The 19,864-nt window shown below is 46.9% G+C and overlaps 1 protein-coding gene across 4 annotated transcripts in view; it reads left to right on the forward strand.

Annotated features, from left to right (window-relative positions):
- RGS20 (regulator of G protein signaling 20) overlaps positions 1-19,864 on the forward strand; it is a 46,009-nt gene that overhangs the window by 12,447 nt on the left and 13,698 nt on the right. The window contains exon 1 of one of the 4 annotated variants that reach the window (XM_049829541.1): positions 6,527-6,640. The exons of 2 other annotated variants lie outside the window; for them this stretch is intronic. Coding sequence is in view for 1 of the 2 variants with exons in the window: in XM_049829531.1 (XP_049685488.1) it covers positions 7,917-8,015 (99 nt within the window). In the remaining variant the exon portion in view is untranslated. Of the gene's footprint in view, positions 1-6,526; positions 6,641-7,901; positions 8,016-19,864 lie in introns of those variants that run through there. One more of the 4 variants, XM_049829531.1, reaches the window with a different exon arrangement.

Genomic DNA, 19,864 nt, shown 5'->3' on the forward strand with positions numbered 1-19,864 from the left:
TGATACCATTTGTAAGTCTGCTCCTAAGCCTAAAGCAAGCATGACATTTAGCCAGTAATTTGTGCTGTCTGCAATCACAATCCCTCTAATCCAGGCATGCACTCCTATATGGGTAAGATCACATAAGGCATCTCTGAAAGAAAGATTAGTAAGAGATTCTGCAGGGAAGCCCCAGGCCTTTCTGCTCACTTCCATGGGACCATCTACATAACAGGGATAACCTGACCTCTCTAAATCAGTATTCGTACAGTACCACTGATAACTTAGTATGCTGGGGTAGATATCGCCTGAAGTTTTCCCATTTCCCAAATATGTTCACGCCTTCTCCTCACTGTCTTTCTTATGAGATCAGCTCCTTTTCCTTCCATCATCATTCGAAGATCTTTTAAAGGTGCTGGAGAAATACTGCTGGTCACCACCTCAAACTAGTCTGGAATGAGACAAATACAGAATTTGCTCTTCATGCCAGCATCTATCAGCCTAAAACATTCTCGTTTCTGATACTATTCTTTTTAACCTCATACTCTTCAGCTGTCTCTCCTTGCCTGCTCTTTATTCTTTTATTCTTATTTTTCAAAGGAATTATAGTGCATTTTAGCTCTGATGTCTTTTCATGTTCCCTGCCGCAGCCTGTGAGCGAGTTATATTTTTCTCCCATCAGCCTTTTAACATGGCTGCATAATTCCCCCAATTCCTCCACATTTTTTAAGGTCCAAAAAGTCTGATCAAAAGTCAATCACAGAAGTCACAGTGGCTTCCTCGGGAGTCTTGTCAAGATGGAATATTACTGTGCAGCCACATTGTGCAACCAGGTTTTCGGATACACTTTGAACGACGCGGAAACCTTGAGCTGTTTGGGAACATTGGTTCCAAATTGCCCCATTAAGCTTCCTTTCTGTATCAGCTCTGGAATATAACTACAGACTACTTTCTATGGTAAACTGCGGTCTTGTCAGTTTTGGATTCTTCTTTAATTTATGTATATTTTTTTAGTTTCCAAGCACCTGTGTGGTAAGGATCCTGTGTAATAATTAGATTATGTGTGACCCAGAATATCAGGAATATTCCTGCAGGTCATGGTAGGATAGGTACCTCTTGAGTGACATTGATACTATGAAGATATTTCTCCTTTGCTAATAGTGAAAAGAGGAAAGTATTTGTGCCTTCAGTTTTAGTTCATTTAATTTCCATTGTGGGCAGAGGATCCCTAATAGCACAAGGAGGAATATCACTTTGGCACTAATCCTCAACTCTTGAGGTTCCCCATTCAAACTGTAGGTGCACAGTGACACCTTCTGGAAGGTTGTAATGAGAGTTACTGAGCACCTTCCTTCCATCATCTTGAAACTCACGAATTTTATGCGTAGAAGCTAGTCTTTTTCTGGTCAACAGTTTACCCAGATCTTTGGTACAGGTTCTCTGATGTCGTTGGGACAAACACTAACAGAACATCGTTGTGATGGGAGAATTTTTTTTTTTTTTAATCAACCCAAACCTGTATGTTTTTTTTAATGATTCCAAATAATTCGAAGGTTGGGGGCGGGGGGGGGGGGAAGGTTAGAGGATAGAATTAGAGATGTATGTTAACCTCGTGATTTAAAAAAAAAGAATGTAGATGGCATTACATTTTCAGCTATTTATTGACATACAGAAGGTGAGAGGGTCAGACAGAATATAGTGAGTCTTCAGTTTGCCAAAGATGGCAAATGAAAGACACAGTTTCTTAATGCAGTCGCACTTCAGCAAAGGGTTCATTTTTCAAATGTGTCATATTGCAATTTCTAATTAGACCTTCTTTGCCCAAGCTGCCGGCTTCCTGGGTAGTCTGTCAATCTGCCAGAAACTCTGAGTCACCAAGGATTTTAAGCACACAAGTTGTGCCACAGAACTCCATCCGAGGGCTCACGAACCCCACGGTGCCTGCATGCATCAGCTGGACTGGGGCCAGAATGGGGACCAGAGCTCTCGCCGAGATGACGCTGGTGCTCTAAAACCCAGCATTCGGTCCTGTTACTGGAAAACATCTCCTTATTTCTAACACTTAATTCCATCTCAAAGATTATTTCTCTTTAAGCTTCCGCTTCCTTGGAAGTAACAAAGATGTGATATGTAGGAGTGGAAAAGAAACAGGGTTGTGAGCGGAGACAGCAGAGGCTAATTTCCAGACTTCCTGAGACTTTGGAGTAGAGGCTGACTGACATAAATACTGAGGCTGAGAGTTTTGGCAGAACATACATCTGGGATTGGCCAATGCTCAGAAAGTACATCACCCTAGAAAATAACCTTAGGGTGCTGAAATAATTAGCAAAGTACTAGGCAGAGCCATCAATAGCAAACAATTCTGACTACCCTGAGATCTAAGCCAAGTCTAACCATTATGATAACATTTCAAGCATAAGTCCTAACATAATGCAACCTACAATCACAGGTTGTAGCATGGGACTTTGAGGAAACTTAATCCTCCCGCAAAAGACGAAGAGAAACCCTATGCTCTACCTATGTGCAACTGAACAGTTACATTTTGACAGTACGAATGACATGGCATTGGGAGGAAATTCCCACTGTGACTTTCACACTTGGGCTTACACAAAATAAATTCTACTGGCAAATTAATGCATTGCTATGAACGTTGATGAAAAATCAAGTACTAACAGGCATACCTGCATGTGGGATAAGTTTGTTAGTGCTCTGTGGACCCATGCAGATCTATGGTTAGTTTTACATGTTTGAAGATTCCGGTTTATTCTGCCTCCCATCAACACTGAACCTACTTCTTCTATTTTAAATTAATTGCTAACAGATCCATTAAGTAAAGTTACTTACACCCGTAAGGAACTCTCGTTGAAAGAATATACACATTTAAAAGTTCAACAAAGCTGTTTCCCATAATACCACTGGCATTATGTTCACTTCAAAATATGGTTACTTAAAATGCATCTTTTTAAAGTGTGTATATATATATATATATTAATTTTAAATTTTTATTAAAGAATAAGATAAAGCAAATACTAGAATACTGCTGATATATAAAGAAAATCTAAGTTCAACTAAAGACCCTGGAGACTCATTTTACTTCAGAAAATATCTCCTCTCCCAGAAAAGCCTATCAGTCTTCAAAGTGATTTGTAACAAGTGCACTTTCCTGCCAATGAAAAAAGTTGGAAATGGATTCTTACTTTCTGTTTGAATTGCTCCCTAATTCACTATGAATCAGCTCCATTCGATGGTCTAGAAACTCTCTATTTAACAACTGAAGTGAGCAGGAAACACTGAAATAGACTAGTACCCATAAGCCACCACACAAATGTGTATGACCTCTCCTTGGGCAAGGAGCAGTTCAGATGTGAGGCCCAGCAATCTGTCCTAACACCTTAAGGCAAAACAGGCCCCAAAAGAGCTAGTATGTGCATTATGTCACCCACTGAAGTGTGACTGCAAGAATGTTGGAATACAATGTTATTAAAATACAGATACATGTTCTATATTGCCTTTCTTATAACTGGTTCTTAACATTTTAAATGAGAACAAATTAAAAAAAAAAAAAGCTGCCATACAAGTTTTCTGTAGTAATAAAATAATAATAGTAGTAGTAATAACAACAACAATAACAAGTTTCTTCATTTCCACAAAGGCAAAATTAGGAAAATACATTAACTGGGACAAGTCTGCGGAAAAGAGAGGCTGGAGTCGAAACATACGAAAGGACAATATTAAACAGCAAGGGCACCCTCAGATAAAGCCATTCCTTTCTGATGTAGAATAAAAGAAAACTACTGCATGCTGGATAGACTTCCCTCCTAAAAGTTTATTAATAACTTATGTAGACTTAATGCGAAATGTTCAGGAAAGTCTAGTAAAGAGATTTTTTTTTTTTTTATTTTCTAATGCCTTACATTCTAGCAGCTAATATCAATATTGAAATTGAATCCTGATTTAATATTTACCTTGTATGTTACAAACAAAGGTGCCACTACATGGGATAATTTTATGAAATACACAGTTCATGTGTAAACACTCCATTTTTCATAAAGTATTTTTTGGAATAGAACCAAGACCCAGGCCCAATACTCCCATGCCTAACTAGATTGTGAAGTTGTTCACATGTTGGTTTCTCTCTGTCCTAGTGAACTTGAATGAACCTGTACAAAGTAGGGCAGCAGTGGGGACTAAGAGTACAGTCACAGACATGCATGTGCAGAGCAAGCTACTCTGATGACTGAGGGAATTTTCCTTCACACATGAGAAATGCATGCTCAAATTCCTTTTAGGCAGAGGAAGGGGTTCAGTCTGTGTCTCTCAGCTCTTAAAGTCCCTCAGCTTTAAGCCCTGTTTCAACAAAGCTCAAGCATTCGTTTATGCAGTTCTGCATATTATTCAGACATCAGCCTGCATCCATTATTCAGGGAGGAAGGAGAAGAAGATGCCTCTTTAACCAATTTTGAGAGGACTTTAAGTCTCCAAGCCGCTCAGCTTGGATCCGTTTCAGGATTTAGGTGGTTGTGCAGCTATGCAATGATGCAGATGTACCTGTCTACAGAGCTAGGTATAGTAGTCTACAAACATCAAGCACTGGAAGAGGCTCAGCTCGGGTGGCTTTTTTTGTCTAACACCATTCACGCTAGGGAGCATGGCTACCATCTTTTTATACAATACTACGCACTACGATTATGCATCATTAATGTAGTCTAGAGAGGGCTTAGGGGAGTCACATCCACTCACCGCTCTGAGAAATGACTGCCCTTCCTGGCAGAGTGACTAGGAGCTGGATTCAAAGGCCAGTGGTGGTACCAGGTGTTTTGCTCTTGGTCTCAGGACACGTGAAGAACCACCTTGGTACACTTACTGAGACTTTCTTCCTTTTTCCCTGCTGAGGAGTGTGGCAGTATCATTTAATCCTAATTGTCAAGCCTATAATACCTCCACAGGTCCCGTCTGGGCCTTGACAATTGTAATTCAGCACCAAAGTGTATTTAACATCCCAGTTGTGTGCTTTGTGCCGTGACCAAAACGGCAGAGATTTGCAGAAGGACTCCTTGCCACCAGGCAGGAGAAATACTAAGTGGGGGTGTGGGGCAGGAATCAACCTTTCTATTTTTTCCACTCTCCTGGGAACATTGTCCAGCTTCCACCCTAGTTCACCTCTCCGAACAGACCTAGGGGAACTCTCTGCTGCTAAGCAACAGCAAGCTCTCCTTATGTGCAGGAATGGCAGCTTTCCACGCAGGTCTCAGCTCCAACGAGCGAGCACCTTCCCCTGGCACCATCGGCACCACAGCCCTGTTCTGCCCTTGCAGCAGCAGCGGTGGCTTTGGCCTTCCCAGGCCAGCGCCATCACTGTGGGAAGGGCTTTCTTCACACTGTGCGGACTTCAGTGCCTCTCTGTCTCTTTAACGTCAAGAGAATGGTCGTAGGCCAGAAATGGGGAAGATGTTTCGGGAAGGGCTGGGCCTTGTTGCAAAAACGGCGCCCTGAACGGGAACGGGCAGAAATCATTGCTGGAGAAAAGGGAAGGCAGAGCCCGAATGGCAGTGATTTCTGTCCGTTCCTGTTCCGGGCTCATGCTCTTACCCGGCGGCTTCCCCTCTCCAGGGCACTGACACTCACAGGGAAGGGGAAGATCGTGCTGCCCAGCCGCTTGCAGACCGGAGGGGGCTCGCCGAGCTGCCCGGCCACCCCCGAGCCGCGGGAGGGGCGGGAGGCGGGGGAGGGGCAGATTCAGGACCCTGGACAGGGCCGGGCGGCGGCGGCGGCGGCGTGGGGGGGGGGATTCGGCTGCGCCCCGCTCCGAGGTGCCGGCCCGCCGCCGCAGCTCCTCCCGCGACCGTGGTTGGCTTTTTGCGTGGGGGGTTTGGGGGGTGCTCTCGGCGCGTAGGTTGCTAAGTGGCCAACCTCGTCCCCGTGCTGCTCTGGCACTGTGGCCAGCCCCGAACCCCAAGGGGCGCTGGCTCGGCAGGAGAAGTCTCCTCCAGTCCCCACCTAAAGGGCCGGCTTAGGAAAGCTAAAAACACAGAGCGTGCCTGCGAAGGGGTGAGGGGCAGCCCCGGGCACCCGGGGACCGAACGGTGGGGTTTCAAGTCTGCCACCCCTCGGATTAGCGCCGCGGTGGAGGGGCTCCGCTCGGGGCTGGGCTGTGCAGGGCGCCCGCCTGCCCCCCCCCGGTAATGCTTATTTTGTGTTTCTCTCTCTCTCTCTCTCTCTCCCCCCCCGCCCTGTTCCCCCGCTCCCACACCTCCCCCGCACGCCGCAGCCTCCGAGGCCTGCCGGGCTCCTCGCCCCGCTGTCAGCTGTGCTCTCCAGCCCCTTCCTGCGGCCGCAGCTCCCCGCCCGCCGGCCCTGCCCGCGCTTCGTCTCGGCGCCCCGTCGAGACGCCCCGGGGTTCCCCCGCTTCGGCCCCGCGGGCTTGGCGGCGCTGCTGGCCGGGAGCGGGGCGGCCGCCCGCTGCCCCCTCGCCGCCCTGCTGCGGGGCCGCTGGGCTGAGCCGCCGCCGGCCCCCGCCCCGGCCCCGGCCCCGGCCCCGGCCCCGGTCCCGCCGCCGCCGCCACCGCCGCCCAGCCGCCTCCCCCCGGAGCGCCGGAGATGCCCGGCGTGCCACGGAGCCGCGCCGCCGCAGCCCCGCGCTGCCCCCGAGCCGCCCGGCGCTGTGAGTACCGCTCCTGCGGCCGCGTCCGCCCCTTCCTCCTCCTCCTCCTCCTCCTCCCCGCGCCGGGGAAGCCGCTGTCCGCCCACGTGCCCCCAGCCGGCACCGGCGTGGGAGTCTCGGGGGCGCTGGGTGAGCCCCCCCCCGGCTGAGAGCCCCGAGCTCCGCAGGCAAAGCCCGCCGCTCCCCGTCTGCCGTCCCCGTCGCTCCCCGGGTCCGCTGGCTCCAGCGAGGCGCGTCCTGCGGCCGCTGTGCTCCGCACCCGGTGCGCGGGCGGGAAGGGAGCAGCCCCGACGGCAGGGCCGCCCGCCGGGTCTCCCGGTCACCGGAGGCAGGGACGCGTTCACGCACCGCATCGGGCCTCGTTTTCGCGGGGAGACCGTGTCGCCCTGCCCGGAGTCCCGTTAACCCTCGTCCCGCCGACGGCCGCGCTGCGCCCTCCCGGGCAGGCGGCGTTGGGGACCGCCCGGGGGTCGCGGCGGCGGGACGTTATCGGGGAGACAGACCCCAAAACGTGGCGGTGGCGGCAAGGGCGCTGCCGAGAGAGCCGCCCCGGAGGAGCGGGCGGAGCGCCGAGCCCGGCGGCCCCTGCCCGCCGTCCCGCGCGGGGCCGGCCACGCACACGCCTTCCCGGGGCCGCGCTCGCTGCGCGGCTGCCGCGGCCGGGCGACGCCGTGCCCCGCTACAGCGGCAGGGGTAGAGCGAGGGAGCCCGGCGGCGGCGAGCTCCGCAGGCGGCCGCGGGGGGAGGGAGGGGAGAGGTATCCCTGCGGTTACTTAAAATGCGAGCGTGCTGCGGTGCCGGGTTTATAAGCGCCGCTCTCATCTCCGGCATCCATGATCCTTAAGGCACCGGGACGGAGCCCCGCGGCGGCTCCGCCGCCTCTTCAAGCCCTTCCCACTCCCTCCCCTGGGCGCACACACGCTCGCTCGCACACGCACACCCTCCCGCCGGCGCCTCCGGCGCTTCTGCCCGCGGCGCCGGCCCCATGGCTCCCCCCGCGCCCTCCCCAGCCCCCCGCCGCCGTGCGGCCGCCGCTCCCGCTGCAAACCGCCCCTGAGCCGCAGCGGGCCCCGGGGCTGGGCTCGCCGCGCCCCGCCGCGGGCGGCCCGGCGGCGGCCCGCCCCGTCCTGCCGGGGCCGGGGCGAGGAGCGCGGAGCTGCCGGCCTCGGTGTCGGGCCCCGGCCCCCGGCCCCCGGCCCCGGCTCCGGCCCCGGCGAGCGAAGCCCACCCGCGACCGCGGCCGGCAGCGTGAGAGGAGCCCGCGAGGGCCGGGCGCATGCGCGGGGCTGGCGAGCCGCCGTCCCCGGGCGCGCAGCCCGCCGCTACCGGAGGGGAAGCGGGCGAGGTCTCCCGGCGGGGCCCCGCCGCCGACACCGTAAGTACCGCTCGGTCCCGCCCGACGGCCGCCGGGCACCGCGGGCGCCCCGGGGAGGCGCGGGCTCCTTCCTCGCCGGCAGCCGCGACCCCCGCGCCGCAGCCGGGGCCACAGCCGGGTGCAGCGGGACGGGACGGGACGGGACGGGACGGGACGGGACGGGCGGCGCTGCCGGCGCTGCCGGCGGCGGCGCCACCGGCCGGGGCGGGCGAGCGGCCGCGGCCGCCCTCCGCGGGAGGAACCCGGCGCCGAAGGCCCTTCCCCCGGTCCCCGGAGGGTCGGGAGCCGCCAGCCGGGACGCCGGGGCTCGCACCGCCCCGACCCTCCCCGCCGGCTCCCCAGCGCAGGGCCCCGGTAGCACCCGGCTGCCGCCCGGCCCCGGGAGCGAGGGCGCGACCCCTCCCCGCCGGCTCGGCCCCGCCGCCGCTCCCCGGGGCGGGATCGCGCCCCGCTCCGCGCCGCCTCCCTCGCCCCAGCGCGGGTAGCGCCCCGGCCGGGCTCCCGCCCTGCGCCCGGGGACCCTTCCTCCTCTTTTTTCGGGAGCGCCGGCGAAGCTAGGGCAGCGTCCGTCACCCCCCCGGCCCTCGGTGAAGGGAGTCCTGCGGCACCGCCGCGCTCGGGGCCCTCGGCTCCCCTGCGAACTCGGGGGCGAGTAGCAACAGGCAGGCGTTTCCATAGGGACTCTCCCAGGCTCAGCCCGCCGCTTCGCGCACCCGCGGGCGAGAGAAGGAGCCCTTCCCGAGCTCTGTCGCTAGCTAGCGGCAGTCGGTCCGAAAAAGCAGGTAATGAAAATTGGACGCCACTGCGGAAGGTGAAACCAGACTATCCTTGTACGTGCCAGTAAGAGTTAAAGTGATTTGATACCGACGTAATTTACTTGATGCAACCGCTTGCATCATTTCATTTTTGCTGTGGAGAAACGTAAGATCGAAACTTTTCGTACAGTGCCGTTGGTATGACATAACGGTGCGGAGTCTCTCCTGGTACCTCTGCGCCCGCTGCACAAACAGAACATCGGCATCGGATCCAGCGCCGCGCGGAGCTGGGTACTGTGGTGCCGGCAACGCCGTTGCTGCACTACAGGACCAAAAACCAGCCACCGATAGTTCAACTAAACGGAGCACCGGAATCACTATCAGCTAGGCGAGGCAGAGCTGCGGTCAGGTTAAAATTAGGAGTGTCTTTGTAAACTAAGAGCAGGTTCAAGCCAACTGAATGTAAAACCAGCACTACGTTTTATAAAATGCTCTAAGGTGGGAGAACAGTTACTTTATTTCCCCCTTAATTTCCTATCTAGCCCCCCCCCCATCAATATTTATTTTGATATCTTTACCCTGGGTCCCAAACAGTTAATGATGGAAGCAACGCCTCAGCTGTCACACACCTCTCGGCTCCTTGGAAAGAACAGTGCACATTTTTCAAAGTGAGAGGGATGTTTGAGGGCTCAGCTTGAAGTACCAGGAAGGAGTTTTCAGAGTACAAGATTTCCGTGTCTCTTGGAGCCCAGGGCGCGCAAGCTGATGAACCCGAAGCGTAGGCAACTACCAGCACTCAGGCACTTATAAAAATTCATCCCATCTTTTGGTCACTAAGAAAAGTTATCCCAAGGAGGCAGCAGGTCTTGCAAATACTGCAGAGAGCTCCTCGCATTCAGAAGCTGGAGTATTCTTAGCTTGAGGTTCATGACTCTTAACTTTCTGTTTATAGGCATGTTTCAAAATTTGTCATAGCCAGGTGAAGCAAAGATGTCCAGAAAGCGTCATGACCAAAATGACGGTGTGCTAGGTCAAATTCTGACCTTACTTCAGCTCTAGATTGACTTTGGTAACGCTCCTCCTGGCTGACACTGCTCCGTCTGGCACTAGAGCCAAGCAGCCACGGTGCCCACCCTGCCAGAGCAGGCAGATGCCAGCGTAGTACAATCCGAAGTGAATCGCGACAATCGGAATCAAAAGGAAACGGTACGTGAATCACTATTTAATGCACTCCAGGGTGAGTCATCCCAATCCAAACCAGCTTTCAGACCAGTACAATGTCAGTCAGCTTCTCGCACAGTTCGATATGAGTCAGATCTCAGCACGGAGTACAATATGAAATGAGTCACCGACTAATACAGCGCCATGTGACTCCAGTACCCAGCGCGAGTTGTCAGAGCTTCTGTGTGATATGAGTCACTTCATAGTACAGTAAAATGGGCTTTTTGGAGACCATTCATAATTAAGCACAATGCAACCAAGCGCTCAGTAGGAGATGATGGGAGTGAGCAGAGCAATCTGTTACGTGCACCGGTTTCGCTGTTTGCATAGTAAAGAGGTTTGTAAAATGTTAGCCTGAATGATTTTTTTTTTATTATTTTTTTTATATTTTTTTTTTTAAAGCGAGCTGCATAAAAATAACTAGAAGCAAATACTTCCTCTGACATTTAAGCCAGCCAAAGCAGGGCTGAAGCAACAGTAAAACTCGCAACATTGGGGAAGCCTGGGGTTTTTTCATGTTTCTTTTTGCTTCTGAGAGAGCTGATCAGCCAGTGAAGGCTGACTCCAGCTGCCACAGAAGACAAAGCAAGGGATGCTGACAGTCTGTGCTGTGCAGAGAAAGACCTGACACTGATTTAACTTAATTGCAGTTGCAGTGACCTGGTTTGTGAAGGGACTCAGCCTGGGACAAAGTTATATCCATACTCGCATTCTTACTGCTCCACTGTCATAGCACCCACATAAACAGCTGGACCAGAGTGACAGGTTGCTTTTGTTGCTTTTTCTATGCAACTGGTAAAAAATTCTCTCATGTCTTTCCCATATTACAGGAGAAATAACGACAGAGGGACCCTCCTAATTGCATGTTAGAGTAACATTTTCAGCGAAGTCTCTTGTGATAAAATCCAAAGTAAAGAAATACTTTACAACACTACTAGAGGAGATACAGGGTGTCCTCTTAAAAAAAAAAAACAAAACCAAACACCACCACACAAAAATCCCACTGAAACCCCAAGTAACTACGTTTCTTAACAAGGAAGTCAGAAAATACTTTAGTGCAGGAAGTTTTTTGCAGACAGTGGGCTGATCTGGTGGCCAAATGTGCAGGACTGAATACCAAAGAAAAAGGAGCAGAAGACATCTAAGCCCTTGGTAGAAAGAGACCTCGCTTACAGGTGACATGATCAAGGCACCATTACCTGTTACTATGTGGGTGTGATACACTTTCAGCCATTCCTTTTGAAATGTAAAGCAATGCTTTAATCTGGATAGATGAACCCAGCTCCTCTGAGCTGCTGCTCCTCTGGAAAAAAAAATGGGTAAAGGCACTCAATTTCTGCACATTTTACATAAAAGCATCTCAGAATTGTTATTTAAACTCATAGAAGGATACTACTTTCTCTTGCAATTTTATCCACTTAAGCCTTTGACAGACTTGGCCACAGCAGTGACATAAGAAGCTGCTTTATTCTGTGTGGCTACCAGTTTCATCTCTGCTAACCTCTGTCTTGCATTTGTAAACTCTCAACCTTTCAGTCACCCCGCTACAAGATGCCAAATCTCCAATAATAATAAAAAAAAAAAAGATTTCAAAGAGCTCTTCCTCTTAACTCACTAAGTGGGCAGTCTGATAACTATGCCTACAGCATGTGCATATGTGTGGGTGAGTTCATTAACATATATTGTAATTTTTCTCTACCTAAAATAGTACACTGCTTGGCGCGGAAAGCCTGCGTGTCAAATTTGTCAATGAAGAGAAAGAAGCATGAGCATCAAGCTTCCTGTTCATATTTCAGTTGACAAACTGCCACAGGCTTCAGTGGGAGTATGTTGCAGCCCCAAATATTTCTAAATTAATAAAATAGAGATTCAGAGATTTACTTGGAGCTTGACCCCAGTTGCAGGCCTCTTCGGACATTAGTAGATAAGGACAGAATCTCTTTCTTCCAACTCACTGGTTATCATTACTGGGGGGATCCGAAGAGGGAGCAGCAATTGCGAGAGTTACCTAACCTTACGTAAAGCTTCCTGAAACCAATAGGTGGTTTTCATTGCTCTAATGGTGTTTGGATGAGACCCGAAGTATTTACTGAAAAATAACTGGACTATGATGATCCACATCTGTGCGCTCACTCCAGCTGGCTGTCAGCTAGCATTATAGCGCAGGGTTTCACAGGCTGCGTAGTTCCTGTGAAAGCTTCATGCTGTGGCCATGCAAATTAGCCCGGAGGCCAAGTTAAGGCTTGCACACCTGCCTGATTGTAATGTGTGCAAGGAGGAAGCATTATGTCTAAGTAATTACATTTAAGTAATAGAATCTTTGCACTCTGAGCTGAGAAAATGTCATTGTGCTTTAGTATAAAATGAGGATAAAAGTATAAAAGCATTGTCTACACTCTTCTGTGTATTCTTGTATTTGGTTTTTTTTCTTTTTTTAATGTGGTTGGGGTTTTGTTTTGTTTTTAAATTTGACATTCATGGCTTAGATTTTAAATATTCCTCCTATGGGAAGGCTATCTTCTTGGTAGCCCACCTTTCTACTGAGAGATTAGCAAATACTGTAAATGTTACAACTAAGCCAAATATCATCTGAGGTGCTTTTAACCAGGGAAATAACGTTCATTCCTGACCTTCACGCTCCTTTGCATTTATAAGGTTACATACAGAAATGCCTCATAATCTGAATGTCAGATAGGCATCCCTTGGAGTGGAAAAGGTATGATAGACATACTTATTACAGTACCTCAACATTACTCTTAAGGCATACAGTAGCTTTTCCACTATTATCAAAAATAGCTTTTCAGATGCTTGCTTAAATCCCTGGATTTTTTTTTTTTAATTACTTATTAGCATTCAGTAATATGAGCATGTACTTTTTTATATGAATCACAGATGCTATCTAGCTGGATAAGAAACAAGAACATGTGCCATTATTTTTCCTCTGGTTTTGATTCATTGCTTTTTTAGGGACATTTTTATAATGGACTAAATTTGTTTTTATCAATATATAGAGAAAGACCTCTCTCCCCAGGAGATCCAGAAACTCCACACCTAGGCATCTGCATAGATGCTACGTTAGACTGACTTGAAACAGTGAACCAACCCAAGGCAAACTGCTCAACTCAACTCCTACTCCCCTTTCTCAATTAAGTATTTGACTAATCGATGCTCTCCACGCGGGATTTGGACAGTTCTGTGGATTCCTCCAGGCAGGATGTGCTGTGCCTAGACAAGTTTATGTTTCCATGTGCTCATTAACACATGGAGTGAAGAATATGGCCCTTCCAGAGACTCCAAGGCTGGAGAATTGATCCAACTCTACATAGATTGCAGGTGGTCAGAGGAGACCTGTAAATAGCCAGTCACTTGTAAGCAGTCAGAAGAAACTTCCTGCAGATGCAGAAACGATCACGTAGGACAGTCTTTTGTACTCCATTTAGGTAGTTAGGAGATGTTTTGTATGTAGCTCAAGATAACCACTAGGGCTGGATCGTGTGTGTGCTGGAGTGGTGCCAAGGAGCAAGGATGCAAGAACTGTGCAGTAAAGCACAATTCAGAGAGTCTCATCTGGTCTAGCCAACACCACCACTGTGAGAACCTTTGCGACGGAAACTCCTGTTGCCATCTGGACACTGACCGACTGTCCTGTTCAAGGATTTGATTCCCCACAGTAACTTGATATTAGCAAAATCAGATCCCATTGACTACCCAAGAACAGCAGAATAGCACCTTTCAGTCCTTATGAACCTTATCCATATGAACCGGAAAGTCGTATTTTTTGTATTAAATTATGGCTACCCAAGCCCTTACCAAGCAGCCACAGGTGTCTTTGATAGTGCTGTGATTACTTTGGGCAGTCAAACTGATACAATTGGACACAGAGATACATTTCATGTTATATCCAACAATTGGCTAAAACAGTACCCAGGCTGGGGATAAACAACGCTCGAGATGGTAGAGGTTGAAGTCCTTCGGTTAAAGGTATCTCACCTCATTCCATCAGTAGACTAAAATTACTTTTGGATTCCTTAGAAAACATGTACAAGAAGACGGTCCATCTCCAGTTTTAAATCCCCCATGTTTTCTTCCCCAACCCATTTTCAAACAAGGCACACAGCTGCTCCAGCTGGTGGGGACAGAGAAGGCAGACCCCAATTTTCAAAGGGCAGAGAGCATTCAGCACAGAGGGTTCTCACACAATTCGTTCGTTCTCATAGCACCTTCTGAGAGGTCTGGAAATCTGAGAAGACAAAGGAGGCAGTGGGAGTTTAGAGCAGTGAGATTTCCATTTTGGTGTGAGGGAAATAACCTAGAGAAAGAAAAGCAATTTTTGATTGGCTTATTCTTCCTCAGCAAGGCAAATTTTAGGGTATGGACCTCTCTTCTAATACAGCAGCCTAGTAAGGGAGTTTAAGGTAATAGGGAATTAAACAAGAACAAGAGACCAGGGAGCATCCAAAGTTTTTGAAATCGAGGTATATTAAGGGATAAACCTGTCACAAACTAGGTTGATGAATCCCTCCATTGGGGCTCAGAGGTAAGTTCTCCTCTTGGACCTTCCTCTCTTACCTTGAAGAAGCAATATAACCTTGCCTTAATCTTAAAGAGGGAAAGCACTAGAGCTCGGTATGACTACCCAAGTAAGTTTAAAACAAACAAACAAACAAACAAAAAACCCAAAAACACAACAACCAAAACAAAAAAAACCCAAACCACACCCCAATGCCCCCCCCAAAACCACAGCAGTAATTTGAGCTTGAACCTGTGAGATGTTGGTCTTGCTGAACTTGCAAGGACTTCAGTGAGAATTGGAGAACCGCATCTCATAGGTCTGAATCTTTAACTATTTAAAGAAATCTAACTAAAAATCTAAACATATGTAAACTACCTTGGAAAAAATAAAAATATCCATCTCTAAATTTCCTTTATAGTCAAAACAGTAAGAGTTCTCTCAAAGAATAAATACAAAACTATTCAATCAGAGCAGAAATAGAGAACAATGGTTTATGTGCACTGATACGCACCCTCAGCATTCTCTTAGTAAAATGGAAAAAGCCATTTTCAGTAATAAGATAAAACTAAGTTTGTAACCATCTGTGTAAATGCATTCAAAAAGCAGAAGGAGAATTTTTTTATTTTGTGTTTTTTTGTTTGGTTGGGTTTTTTTACACAAAACTTTTATACAAATTTTCAAGAAAGGCATTTCAGACAATTCATAACACCTCTGCTTAGCACCACCTATTAAGTCCAACCCAAGACATGAAGTCACTTTTCTCTGCAGCATAAATACAAGTACAGATCAGACCCTTGGCTGGTATAAATCCCCTTGTCTTCAGTGGCCATAGTGAAGTGATATAGTTTTTCAGCAGTTGAAAATTTGACACACACTACATGTAATCAGCATTAATACTTCAAAACTGAAGGTATAAAAACCAGCATGGAATTTTCTCTCATCACAATGAGACCTTGATGTTCCAAAGAAAACATCCTCTTTGTTGACGGACATACTTGTATTTGCTTGTCCAGGGAAATGAAGTAGAAAATACTTGACACTGGCCAGTAGAAAATCCCTTTAAAACCAGATACTAATTGCTTGCCATGCAAACTGAACACTTAGAACACTTCCATCTTGTTTTTATTTCAGAGTGCCACCTGACCAAATAAGCAACTGTTGTGGGAAGCTGGTGTGACAACAAGCTGTATTTACGGATTGCCATTTTCAAAGTGCACAACTGGTAATAAGGAACAAAATATTTTGGCCGATGGAAGAATGTTTGCACTGATATTTACAGAAGATGCACCTAGTTTATTCCTTTTTACTAACTGCATTATAAGATTTCTCTACGAGGAGAAACCTGTCCAGTTCAATCACGGGTTCTTTCCCACTTCAATGCCATACTGACTAAAAAACAGTCTCCTGTCACATTTGAGTGATCTACCTGGCAGCACCAGGTGTAGGAGGATGGCGGTACACCTTGTTTTCCTCAGGAATGCACCCTTTTGTTCTATAGCCAAATAATAGCTCTGAACTATCCCTCACCCTTGAATGCACTTTTATATACTCTTCAGCTCTTGGGGCTCCTCAAGCTCCAAAGTCTTCCAACTGATTGCTACAACTAATGTTTTCCCTGCCCAGCTGTGTACATGCATTTCTGCTGTGTACAGCATACTGCTGGTTTAAGGAAACAGAGATCGTTATTTAGAGCATCACAGTCAGGTTGTGGGGACAAGTTTAGGCCACCTCTTGCTCTACTCAGGAAATGCAGCAGCTGGCAGGGGAGCAATACCCACGTGCCTCTTATCCCAATTCCCCACTCCACCACTTGTGGGTCTGTTGAATGTATCTCAACTAGGATAGGGAAAGAAAAATATTTAGCTAAACGTAAGTATCAACATATGTCATTCCCTTTAACAACTTTAAGGTAAACTATTAGATCAAAATGCTGTTGATGATCCAGAGTTTTCATTATTAAAACAACCTCAATATCACCCACAGTATCAGTCTAGAAAATAAGGAAAGCCCTCTTGGCAAAATTGTCAGTCACACTTCCACTCGTTTTGATTACAGTTGGTTGGGGCTCTTTGGCCTAATACTGTGGGATAATAAACTTCCAAGAGGTTACTAACCACTGGTACCGTGTACTAGAGCACCAGGAGCCACAAGTGAGTAATTCTTCAACTTACACATACTGTTAGTTTCATCACTGATGCACAGAACACAGGCAATAGACTTTCTAATTGGTTTACACCTACTGCACGACCCAGTCAGACCATCTGATGTCCCAAATTAACAACCATAACATTATATGAACAGAAGACCTTTTTACCGGGGGGGTCTAAAAAGCCCCTCTCCTTTTTGCCCTGACCACCTGAAGTCTACTGAAGGCAAAAAACTAGCTGCCTCCATTCCCATAGATGCACAAGTCAGTCAAGCAGCTGTTTAAATTGTTGCTAACGTGGGTTGTACTATAAAGAAGCAAGGAGGTTTGTAAATTCCTACAAATAATATTCACCGGAGTTGTTGATAAACCTACTGTCTATTCCTGCATACAGTACAACTCCAAATAGTAATTTGAGCAGTTGTCTGGAAAGGCTTGTTACACAGCTATGGCGGCTGCAGCAAAAAGCAGCAAAGTGTGATGGAGAACTGTGATGACCCATAGTGAAATTCTGGATACAATAAAGGTAGCAGAAAAACAACTACATATATCAAATGAGGCTTTTCTGTTTGTGTCCCGTTAGTAGCTCTGTCATTAGCTCACTGCATGATGTCAGAAAACTTGCTTATCTCTATGATTTTTTTTCCATCCACCTTCCAAGATTTTTATACTTCCCTGTGTGCAGTCATACTTGGATAGCCTTAATACTTTTCAAGGTACTTTTTTTTGAAAATGAATCCTTAGATGACTAGCACAAACTCAGTGCCTGTGCCTTTGCCTCTGTTCCAGCCAAGGAGCAGTTTATGGGAAAGCAAAAGCACCAAACTATCACCATGCACAGCTGCAAGATTGCAGGGTTTGTTTTCCTGGTTCACTTTTTTTTTTTAATTATGTCTTTTTTAAAAAAAGCAAATAAATCTAGAAAGACAGTGTATATCCATGAATATACATATGAAATTATGACATAGCCTTTAGGCAGAGTCTATGCCTTATTGTGCATTCAGGCCTCATGTCTGGCATTACATGATCTCAGTACAATCACGACCGGGATATACACGTGCAACAAATTGTGCTGCAAACATGAACATTTTAACTTTATTTTGCAATTCTGGTTAGAGGATGAACTGCAAACCCCTAGAATTTTAATGTAAGACATCCATTTCTCCTGCAGGTTAATCATTCTTATGTGGCCACCAGGTAGAAACGTATATAGAACGATGTTTGGTTTAGAGCCAGAGCTGCATTAAAAAAAAAAGTGAAAGTAGAAAAACAATGCTGGGATGGATCACTTACTCATTGCCTGTTCTGAGAACCTGGACCAGGCTGATATGTTTTTGTCTTGCGGGTCTTGATACTATGTGTACCAAAGGAGTTTCTACAACTTGGTAATAACCTGCACCACTGCTCAGCTCTCTACCTTACTATCCTATAAAATCGAGCCTAGATTTTGTTTAGCCCAACCTAACACATTATTTATCTCTGAAAGAAACAGAGAGCGATAGAACATCGTAACCTTTTACTGATCAGATCAATATGCTTCTCTGTTCCCCCTTCTAGATTAACAACCCAAACGCCTACCATTTTTCTGTGTAAGTCATACTTTCTAAACATCTTGTTAAATGTTTAGATAAATGCTCTTTCTTGGAATGTGATACCCATAGTACTTGCACAGAGTAAATTACTTTCTAGATCTTACCACAGCATTCCTGCTAATATACCACAGAAAGTCACATCCTAATTAGTATGTGATCCACTCCAAACCTCTACTGAATGTACAATATGACTGTCAACTGCCACAGGAAACACATGCGTGATAATCACTAAACAGCTCTGTAATTCAAAAGCTTGGGCTGTCTTTAAGCCAACAGATTTATTCCAGTCTTTTATCTCCCATTACTCTAGTACAGCTCTGCTATCATGAAAGCATGCTTTATCTGCTAAAAATATCTTTCAAAAAAAACCATCTTCGTCACATAAATGACCAAAACCTACTTGCTTATTCAATGAGAAAGTTGGTATACGTCTGCCAAATAAAAATGAAAACGCATAATTTAATCTGAAAAAATGTGTCTTGAATTTTTGTGTTGGTCAATCATTCGTTTTCCATAAACTGTGTGACAAATCATGCAATGATGAACATTCATAAAAACCTATAGTACCAGAAAACGTCTAAGTTATATGATTCAGAAGTGAAACAAAGACAAAATGCTGCTGGGTAGTTTTTGCCATACAACTATTTACATACTCTTCCCTTTCATTAAAGATGTCAAAGAACAATTCTGAAGAACCCGAAATGGTAACAATGGACGCAGAAAGATCTCTGGAATTAAGCCACAGTGGGATGAGGTGGGGAGGAAGAGTGTATTCTTCCTACTTCTGCCATCCTTTACCTTCCTCCTTGGAAAAAAGCAAAACAACAGGAACCAGCTTTTCTACTCAGACCACCATCAGTTCAGTTGGAATATGGACTAGAGAGATGAGTGTGTGAACTATCCACATAGACCATCTCAAAAGGCTGGCTGGATTAGGCTCTATAAACCATACAAATCTGAACCCAGGTTACACTCTTCTAATCAATAATAGCTGTTTACTGTCCAAAGCAGCCTGAAATATTGTTAGATATATTATTCCAATTATGTTTTACATGCTATCACTTTCTAATGGAAATATGAAGATGCTCTATTTTCAAAAAGTGTAGGTATCTGGAAGGAAATTAATACTTAGGGCTTCGTTCTATTCCTGTGAATCTCAACTCTGAAGGAAAGAAATCAATCAACAAATGTATTCTACATTTCACATTTATTCTTCCACACTTTGAAACAAGAAACGTTATGGGGTTTTTGGAAGCTATGTTCTTTTTGTGATTTTTCTATTTCTGGGCATTTAGGCACTACTTGTCAGATTAGGTCTACAGAGTTGCAGAACAGGTTATAATTTCTATCTGTATTGTTCTTATATTTTATTCTTCCTGCAAAACAGGTGCATCTTCTGCTTAGCATGTCATGCATTTTTCTCTTGGGAGAGTGGGTGGTTCTCACAAAAAACAAAAACTATTAAGCTCTAGAAGAGAGAAACAAATTCAGCATAAAAAAAATAATCCAGCAAAATGTAATGCTGCACTCTGCTAAAACAATCTTTCTTCCCCTGACACTTCTGTCGAGTCCATGACAATCTCTGTGCATTCTCCATCAAGTTACAACAAATTATTTCCTAA

Source organism: Accipiter gentilis, chromosome 2, assembly GCF_929443795.1.
Source record: "Accipiter gentilis chromosome 2, bAccGen1.1, whole genome shotgun sequence".
Taxonomy (NCBI): Eukaryota; Metazoa; Chordata; class Aves; order Accipitriformes; family Accipitridae; genus Astur; species Astur gentilis.